The 9936-nt window shown below is 34.4% G+C and overlaps 2 protein-coding genes across 2 annotated transcripts in view; both read right to left on the bottom strand.

The window, feature by feature from the left end:
• LOC111471642 (nicalin-1-like) overlaps positions 1-2336 on the bottom strand; it is a 12074-nt gene extending 9738 nt beyond the window's left edge. The window contains exons 1-3 of the mRNA XM_023117350.1: positions 1879-2336; positions 1186-1355; positions 930-1033 (exon numbers count right to left, since the gene is read on the bottom strand). Of these exons, the coding sequence (XP_022973118.1) occupies positions 930-1033; positions 1186-1355; positions 1879-2167 (563 nt within the window). The 5' untranslated portion in view covers positions 2168-2336. The remainder of the gene's footprint in view (positions 1-929; positions 1034-1185; positions 1356-1878) is intronic.
• A 1131-nt stretch (positions 2337-3467) lies between these two features.
• On the bottom strand, positions 3468-9815 carry LOC111471665. Its single transcript, XM_023117387.1, has 9 exons — positions 9600-9815; positions 7535-7698; positions 6778-6882; positions 6562-6618; positions 5298-5378; positions 4970-5004; positions 4526-4615; positions 4284-4443; positions 3468-4132 (listed from the first exon to the last, which is right to left on the bottom strand). The coding sequence occupies exons 1-9, from the start codon at positions 9742-9744 to the stop codon at positions 4016-4018; spliced, it is 954 nt and encodes a 317-aa protein (XP_022973155.1). The 5' UTR covers positions 9745-9815; the 3' UTR covers positions 3468-4015.
• Positions 9816-9936: the final 121 nt, after the last annotated feature.

Genomic DNA, 9936 nt, shown 5'->3' with positions numbered 1-9936 from the left:
AAAAAAAAAAAAAAAAAAAAAAAAAAAAAAAAAAAAAAAAAAAAAAAAAAAAAAAAAAAAAAAAAAAAAAAAAACAGTTGCAAATGGCACAAAAACAGTTTATACTGCATGTACTTCTTTTAATGCAAAACTGAATGATTTGATATCAAATCAATACTAAAGGCTGATAGATTTTCTTTTTAACATGGTGTAAATTTCAATTAAACATCAAAAGTGTCGAGACATATTAAGAATTTCACAAAAAAAATAATCACAATTTTATAAGTTTTTTTATTAAATAAAAAAAATTTAAAAATAACCAGGCTTTCATTGAGAGAGATGAAAAGATATACATGAGCATAGAAAGAAAAAACAAGTCCAAGAAAAAAAAATAACCCCAAACCCCAAATACAAAATGGGGCTCCAATCCAAAAGAATTTCATAAGTTATTTAAGAAGTGCAGAAACTCTATTGATTTCTATAATTTTTCCAAAATATTAATTCACATCGATACCTAGATCAAAATTTCCAAAAAAATTGAGATCACAATCATTGGTAGTTAATTCCTTCAGTATGAACTAATAAAGGAAAATAACAGGAAAAACATCGCAAATCTTGTATGCAAAGGGGGAATTGACGAAGTGAAAAGGGGAGGATAGGAGATAGTGGCGAAAATAAAACATAAGTAGGAGAAACATAATATAATTTAATATCCAATACTTATGTTGTTGTCTGTTGCAATAGAAGGCTTATGCAGTAGCAAAAAGAACCCTTAATAATCATATCAAATCTGAATTAAAATATAAATTATAGTAGAAAACTACTATAAATTATAAAAATATATTGAGATCCCAAAAATAGCCACCATTCTTTCCTACCTCTGTTGTGATTTCCGTTATCCACATAAAATCTACTAAAGCGCCCAAAATTTCATAATAAATTCAACTAACCCGCCAGTAGTTGCAGTTGCAAGCTGACCAGTGGCATCATTGCTCTTGACATCAGCCAAAACAGCATTAATATCTTCACCTTCTGAAGCAAAATATACAGGGTACTGGAACGACACAGATACTTTCAGAAACACAAATTCGTTATAGAAATTGAAAATAGAAATTGCAGTAAGGGAATACAAGACGGTGGTCATTGATATAAAAAGAAGTGAAATGCTTAAATGTTTCAACCAGAAGTTATTTTCAATTCACTTACAGGTAGAGTAGCATGTATGAGCAACCGTTCAAGTTCAACCAGTAGATCCTTAATCATCCCATCTCCATTTTGTGGACATTTAAAGTCATCATTTTTCGGGCCATCCGAGCCAAGAATCTTGGGAAGCAAGATCAGAAGACCTCCCAAACGCTTTCTTTGAGATAAACATTCTGCACAAGACCAAAAAGATATCCTGGTTACCAACAGAAGAAAGAAGAGCGGTAATGGTAAACCCACAATTCTTATAACATATAAGATCACATAATCTTCTCACTGAGAGAAACAGGCAGGATTTCTAATATGTGAGAAGTTAAAAAGTAAGAACAGTCATATTCTTCATCCTTCAAATAGAGGAGAAATTAGATTAACGAAGTTCTGCAATTCTGCAAGCACGCTATTGTTCGATAATAGAAAGAAGATAAAACCTCCCACATTTCGCATATTCCAATGCGAATACTCAAAGGGTGAACTACTTCATAGACTTGTTCAGGCATTGAAGCCGGGTCGTGAACGAAATTTCCCCACAACAAACGAAGTTAATCTAAAACTGTATCTACGAAAGTAATTCAAGCCGCAACAGTTAAAACACAGTTCCTAAAATCTCCACACGCTACTAAGAAAGTGTAGTGGTTTAGATAACGACAAAGTGCATAAAGGGAGTCGGGAAGTAGCAAAAAGAAAAGAACGGTGTACCTTTGACGAAGGTGAAGTTGAGTTCACAAAGAGGAATGATGAAAACGGTGCGAGAGAGATCAGCAGCAGCAGCAGCAGGGGGAAAATGAAGAGAGGCAGCATGGTGATTGAGTGAAGCGGCGCGGGATCCAAAGGGAACGCCAGAGATATCGTAGTGAATGAGGCGATAGACATCGACGACAGCGGCGGCGTCACAGAGCTCGGTGCAGGCAACTAGAAGGAAGACAAGAGCAAGGAGAGGGTAGAAGGATTCGAGGACTTGAGGCTCGCGGGGTTTACGAGGAGCCATGGATGGATGCAAGATCTGGAGGAGCTCAGTTGGGGGGGAAAGGGCGTTGGAGGGATAGGGAACTTGATCACAATAATATGGGTGTGGATGCGCACATGGAAATGGAATCACCTCGTGGCTCTTGCTGGTTCATCTCGCCGTTCCGTAGAGATGCCCACCGGCTGCATAAATGACACACCTGCCCTTCCACCCCAACGCCCACTAAGCGCCGGCTAAATTAATCAAAACATATTTTTCAAAATATATATTATATATAATTTTAATAATATTGTGTAAAAAAATATATTAAGATGTCAAAAATAAATTTATGAAAATCAATATTACCTCAAATCAAAAATACTTTTATCCTAAGTATTAGGTTTAGAAAATATCCATGAAATTAACGCTCTTTATTTTTATAAAAAAAATCTTGCCAAAATATATGGATGAAAATTGTCTATCGATATTTTATAGATAATCTCCAAACTTTTTAATGTAACAAGATAGTAACGATTTCGGGGATTCGGAAGAATACACTTCTCCCATCTTCATTGATCTGGGGGAAAGCCTTCCTTCTGCTTTCAGAGGTAGGGACTGAATCGCCGTTTCTTGTCCCGTCCCCCCGCCCCGGCATAGCGCTTCGCTTTCGGGCTCATGAACCGTATACCTTGTCTCATAATCAGTGAACTTCTTGCCCGATGGGCAGCGGGGGATTCGATATAGCAGCTCACGTTCGGTTGACCTGGTCGAATTGGGAGAAGCCGTAGGTATTATTGCGGGTCAATCTATTACTTTTTACCAGCTAAAGCTGCTCCCTCCCCTATTACTTTTTTTTAGTGTGAATCTCTCTAGAGTGTCTTGTAGGGCTATCGAAGAATCGAAGTGTTGTGTTTCTTGGGTCGTTCGGGTGGCGTGGTGACGTTCCGGATCCTTTGCCACATGGTTCTTCTTTGGATCTCTTCTCTAATTATGATGGAACTTATGTTGTTATATTCATGTGGTTAGGTTTGTTACTCAATTCACTGGGTTTTTTCCCTTTTCAACTTATAGCAGCTTCCCTTTAATAAAGAGAACTAAGAGGGGCCTCCACATTAATGGGAATGAGAAGCCTTTCTCTTATGATATATATATATATAGAATGAAATAAGTTGATAATGTAAAAATATTATTACTAACCCAATAGAATCAATAGAATCAAACTCAATAATTGTACGAGCTCTGTAGTAATTTGTACATAATGTCTTGTTATTTTTTTTTATTGGTGTTCATAAAAAATGCAGATAATGCATTAGAAATAAAATAGAAACTTTTATACGAAAAATATGAAAACATCCAATCTATATACTTAGTATTAACGAAATTGTCTCCTATAAACAAATTTAACGAGTAATACATCCCGAAAGAGCTACCAAGCAACCCCCTCCCTACTCATCCAGGGCCAATTAAAAAAAAAAAAAAAAAACAATGGTCATTGCTATAATCTGATGATTGCCAAAATAAATCTTAGAAAAAGTTCAATCATATAACTCATAAATAACATATCAATCCCTGGCCTAGCTAAAACCGACTCGACCAACAACTGGGGTTCAGTAATGGCAGAAACAGGGCACTTTAATTCTTCTCTTCACTAAGCAACCAAACATTTGTGCACTAAAACATGAAATGGCATAGTACTTAATCCCAATGGTGTTTGATTGAATTACTGAACGTCTGCATATCATCTCCATATCAGTTATGGTGTAGGAAAGGGAGTTAAGACGCTGACCTGGGGTCCGCATGTGCAGACTTCTTAGACACAACCAGCAGTTGCTTCGAACATAAAATGGGCAGGTCATTTGTCTCTGGTTAATGTCGAAAAGCGTGGTGCAGTCATGCCGAGCCCCCATCATTTTCTGGAAAGTCCAATCTCAGGTTTTCATTGTCCCTGTAAACTTGAACAAGTGCAGCTGCTTTATAGACAAACATCCCAACCATGGCTGGCGTGAGCTAAACACAGGAAGAGAATCACATGAAAACATCCGAGTGTTATTTTTGGGGCTACATGCATTTAAAATAAATATAGTCTTTTTAACTCGAGACTAGTTCAATTGGTTAAAACATTATATCAAACAAAAAGGTCCACACAGTCATTTGTTACCTGGAAGTCGAAGAAGTCGTTGGCAAGATATTTATGAGAGAGGATCCATATTGCATATATTGCAGCAGGAATCAAAAGCCTAGGAGATGACAGGGCAATGCTACTTCCCCTCACTGATTTTTCAAACACGTTCTGGATATCTTCACTTCTTATTCCAATTCTGGCTCAAAGAATGAATGTTGATTGTGACAAACAAGTTATACTCAATAAACAAATAGATCGACTATGGGATTTATCCATACTTTTTTGTCTTTTTCTGCGTGAAGATATCGGGAACCATGTCTTTAGATAGTTTGTCAGCATGTCGATATAATAACTGGAGGTATAAGCAGCTGCATTAGAGATAATCCCAGATGTTATTGCACAATTACAACAAAATAACAAGGTTTCTCTGATAATTGTGCAATAGAAATCTAATCACAATTTAAGAACGGATATATTTTTTTTTTTTTTCCTCCGTAGGAGGCAAAAACTGATTTGACTAGAGGTCACTTTGATTCTTACAAACTTCTCCAAGAAATTGTTTTGGAAGAGTCTTGTTAGTTAATATTTATTCTTACATCCTGACCAAGATCTTATTTGAAAACTTCAAATCTTGGAATGAAAACTTAACTCTTGGTAGTGAACCACAGCATGCCAAAATGAAGTTACAAAATAACAGCAACATTAAAACCATATCAACTAACCTCGAAAGGGCTCCTACTGCATAACTAATAGCAGCCTGAACAGAAAAAACAAATAAATTCCTTCATCAGCAAGCAAGCTCCTCTCAACTAATGAGTCATGTCAAGAAAAAGTGAGGTGTCACTTGAAGAAAATGAGATGATCCAGGCCAATAAATGTTAATGAAATAGATACTGGAGTCTAAGTAACATAGCAACTTCTTTATAATATAATGACTCCAGTCTATAATGGCATCCTTCCTTCTACTTTGTACTAAAAGAACTGTAAATCAACCAAAAAAATTACTGTAGCACACAAGATAATGCCCTTTCTTCTTCAATTGGAATATACCTGGAACGAAAATACTATCAGGCAATACCCACTGCATGCAGTTCCAATGCCAACAGACAAAAGCATCAGTTCCCTCTTGAGCTGTGTTAAAAAGGGAATTAGTGATCAACTTCCAAATTCTTTAATGGTAAAAAATGTTCATCTTCCATCACTTTTAGCCAATTATTCTGTAGTTTCATGATGTAGCCAAAAAGTAAATTACCAGAAAAGAAAAAGGAAAAGGAGAAAAGCTTTAAATGCAACTAGATTACATAAGGGAGCACTTTATCAAATCAATTTTATACTCAAAGCATCTCATACAATCAACGCCAAAGCCACAGTAGTGTAAGGAGCAAAACTTGATCTGCCCATGCGAATTGAAAAGAAAACAAAATGGAAGCATCTGTAAACCAATAAGTGTGCAAGCACAGAAAGTTTACATGCTTAACAAATTACTATAGAAACTTTATAAAAAGTAGGTTAAAATACCATTTCGGTCCATGTACTTTAGATCTCATTTCATTTTAGTCCTTATACTTTCAAATGTTTGAATTTACTTTCAATATATCTTAAATATAGTTCTTATTCTGAAGTTAATTTTTATCGATATTGGTTAAATAATAATAATAATAATAATTTCCAAACAATGAAGGGCCAACTACCAAAGATTTTGAAAACAAATCCCAAGCTTGGCCTCTGTCGAGAAGCTGCCTTGGGCTTTGAATCCTTCACTTGAGGAGTAATATATCTTTGTATTATCATGCACAAATACATAATGAATATTATTTACGTAGAATTATTAATGACTAATGTATCACTGATTTCCATTAAAAAAAAGTAATTTATTTAAGCTTGTAGGTAAACATATAATAATTTCATAATTTTTTTCCTAAAAATCAGTTATTAAAAATGTAAAATTATAAGGTCTGCTTATGGCCCAACTAGCCAGTACAACCCAAGCAATCGAACAATAGGTTTAAGGGTTGTTTGGGCCAAATGTTTTTATGCTAGACTTGGTCCATTCAACCGCCTATGTTTCAAAAATGAAAACAATTCCTTGGGAGGCTCTTACCTTTGTAGGCCCCAATTCAATCCAGCCCCAACTCTTTTAGTGACCCATTTATATTACGTACAAACTTTGAAAAACATGGGAAATTTTGATTTTGGACAAGTTTAGTGATTGACGTGCAGGCATTAATTTTATATCAAGATGATCTTAGATGACATAAAAGTATTACCACCTTACATAAACAACCAATGAACATACTGAGTTCAAGTATCATACAGCTTCATATTTGAGAAAATTTAGTTTCTTCCTTCTTTCACGGTCATCTGGAAGTATCTGTTAAAGAAAATAGAGGAATTAAGGAAAGTTAGTCTTCTGCAGAAGTGATTGGCTGATCTTATCTGGCCACTAGTCCAGAGCAATTAAACTGGTTCATGGAAACCACATATAAAATCACTTCTATAACTCATAATATAAGAGCTGGAGCAGGCACACCTTATCACCAACTTTTTTATTGATTGGTGCAGAGTTACCACCTGAGACCCATGCTTGAGTGGCGGACAATTTCAAAAACCCACCACCATCATCGTTTTCATCAACCTACAAGTTGTAAATCAAGAATTAAAGGGAAAAAACAAGAGTTTGCACTATCCTCTGAAAAAGGTAAAAAAAGCAGAACAACGTTTTAGTGCATTTTAAGCATTGATAAAACCATTCAAAATACAGTTTAGTTTTCAGAAAATTAACAAAGATTTCAAAATTACATGAAACTCACCAATTTGGTGTAACGTACAGTACATGTAGTGCAAATAAAAAATTGATTTCAACAGCATATGTGGGAACTCACATTCAGTATCTTTTCCTTCTACTATAGCCAAAAAAATTTTACAAACAATTCTTATATAGAACATTTTGTGTTATTTGTTCATCTTCCTGAAAGTTTAGATGGGCATAACCACAACTTTTATCATTTTCTTCACCTAACTTGACATGATTGAGCATGTGTTTTATCTACTTACACTAAGTTGGATGATATCTGCTACCATACTGCTAGAGGAATAAAATGATACTAGGGTACCAAAGTGACGATACAAATATGTTCGTTCATTATTGTAGAAACATATTAATTAGTTTCCAATGGCTGGCTGTCATGCACAGACCTCCCTTTGACATCATAAACACTAAGCATTGAAATGCTATCATAAATTGAACATTGAAACTGAAAGCATTGAAAATGCTAAGCATATTGTACCAGTACTTCTTGGGAAGTATCAGTAAATCTGTCGTCAGTCACATCTTCGAATTTCATGACCTCCCTCTGCCAAAGCATATCAGAAGTTTTTGATATAAAATCTGCATTTAGTTTTCGTTCCTCAAAGAATGCTTGTAGAACATCCTCTTCTGCAATTTCACTTACTGAAAAAACAAGACACTATGTGAAGATCAGTATGCGCTAGTTAGCCAACTTAAAGTTAAAAGCATTGGAATAGGCTGCCAGAAAATAACAATAATAAACTACTTGTAGTAAAGAAACTACTAATGAAAATGCAAGGAAAATCACAAGCATCGTGTCAATAGTACAAAGCCAAAAGAAGAGGACAAAATCTTTGTAAGTTTCAAATAGCCGAGTAAATTACTATGTACTTATATCTAATATAAACAATTATTAATAAATAGTTAATGAGTATCTATGCATAGATAACATGCAATTTAATCAATAACTTCATGAAAATTAATATTTTTCATTACGAAAATTAGAAAAAGGCTGAATGATGAGTTGTATAATATATTATTGTAAGAACAAAAAAAAAACAATTGCTATATATTAATGATACCAAAACTTTTGAAGTTGATAATATCCTACTTGATTAAAAAAATAGTAAAATAATAATAATATCCTTTTCGTATATAAAGAATATTTTAAGAAAACATATTAATATTACTGAATTTATTTTTAAAAAACATGAATTAAAAAGTTACGTATAAAAAGGCATTCAAGCCCATTAGATAGTTTGTAAAATCAAATTAATTGAAGAAAATTTAACAAGATGATATACATTTTTAGTAAGCAAACAGGAATTTCATAGATGGTATTAAATTAACAAATTACGAACAGAGGGAAGAAAAACAAAGCCTCAAAGCAAAAAAAAAATTACAGATAGCCATTGAAGGAAGGATACAGTTTACACCATGAGAAGCCTATAAAATAAACATTGTCAAGGCAGTAATCTATGTTTTTTTGCTTTATCATTGAAAGTTCTAATGTTCCCCTCAAACCAAAGGCTTTGCATCAAATATTATTGAATACATGAGAGAGATTCTAGTCTAAAGGGAATATAAAAATAAAAACAGATACTAAAGGCATTAACAAAGTAATCCACTAAGAATTAAGCTTAACATGAATTTACCACTAATCCTACTGCATTAGTAAATATTAGCTGCTACCCACCCTACTTATCCTAGTTCTTAATTATAACTATTGACTTGATAACTCAAGTTGATTCAAAAGTGGTTCTTCCTATTCTGTTATTCTGTGGTGAATCGTCTGATTATCGTATCCAGACGTTATCTCAACTTTTGACACATTCTTCTTAGCCTTCGACTTTTACTAGATTCACAACTCTAAGTGAAGAAATCACGCAGTGAGAGAGTGAGTGAGCATTTACCACTCGAATGAAGGAGGAAGATGCGGGAAAAATCATTGTTCTCTAAGCTCTATTTTCTAGTATCTCTCTGATTCTTAAAAAAAAAAAATATCATGAGTCATCCTGGGATCGCATAATAGCTTGACATCATTCTTCAGCCATTGGTTCTTCTAAGGAGAGGAACCGCATGAAAACTGGCTTTTCTGAAGAATAGGACTTAGTAACTTTGGCTTTTCACAGTAAATTGCCAATTCCTTTAGGAAACGTAGCTTAGAAGTTAGAATACGTCAACAACTCAAACGAATAATCTTTTCACATCCTAGTATCCTTGAAGTTGGGATCAATGAAAACTGAGTTACATGGGAGAAGTAAGACTACCTATTAATTCCCTATCTCTACGTATATGGAGTTAAGAACAAAGCGTTCAGTTTCTTGTCAAAACGCTGTTGAATTTCGGTGGAAAAAACTTCAAATTCCCCTATTATAATCACCTTCCAATTGAAGCAACCGAACAGTCTTCTAATTTGACAGAATTGATAGAATATCAAATCACCAAACCGAAATTCCAAAAAATGACTCCTAACTTCGATTCTAAGATCGCGTCATTACGCTCTTCTCAGTTCCACTGGAAAATCAAGCTAACAATGTGAAAAGAAGTATGGGAGAACAAACCTGCCCGAATTCTTGTTCGCGATAATGGAATAGGGAGCTTTGATTTCTGCAAATGAGATAATGCTGTAGCTGTGCGAGATAGGAATCTGGTTGGCGGTGGAGTCTGCTTGCAGGTGAAGCATGTAACCATAGAAAGAGTCTCCATGGCTTATCCGAGCTTCACAATCGTGGGAACCAAAATATCTTTCCGGGAAGCATTTTTGTAAGCCGGCTGAGTTCGACTTTATTCCTCGATTAAATTATTAAAATACCTCTAAAAAATTTCATTTTAATTTAAAAATAAAATAAATTATAAAAATGTATTTAAAAAATATGGGAGAATATAATAATGTAGAAA

The sequence above is a fragment of the Cucurbita maxima genome, unplaced genomic scaffold (genome assembly GCF_002738345.1).
Source record: "Cucurbita maxima cultivar Rimu unplaced genomic scaffold, Cmax_1.0 Cma_Scf00054, whole genome shotgun sequence".
Taxonomy (NCBI): domain Eukaryota; kingdom Viridiplantae; phylum Streptophyta; class Magnoliopsida; order Cucurbitales; family Cucurbitaceae; genus Cucurbita; species Cucurbita maxima.
This window is presented reverse-complemented; position numbering and strand designations above follow the sequence as displayed.

Excerpts from the sequence above, each read along its gene's own strand:
- LOC111471665 (XM_023117387.1), bottom strand. The coding sequence starts at position 9,744 with ATGGAGACTCTTTCTATGGTTACATGCTTCACCTGCAAGCAGACTCCA. Across the intron at positions 4,444-4,525 it reads ACGCAGAAAAAGACAAAAAA|AATTGGAATAAGAAGTGAAG; the intron begins GTATGGATAAAT and ends TCTTTGAGCCAG. Across the intron at positions 4,133-4,283 it reads ACGACTTCTTCGACTTCCAG|CTCACGCCAGCCATGGTTGG; the intron begins GTAACAAATGAC and ends TCCTGTGTTTAG.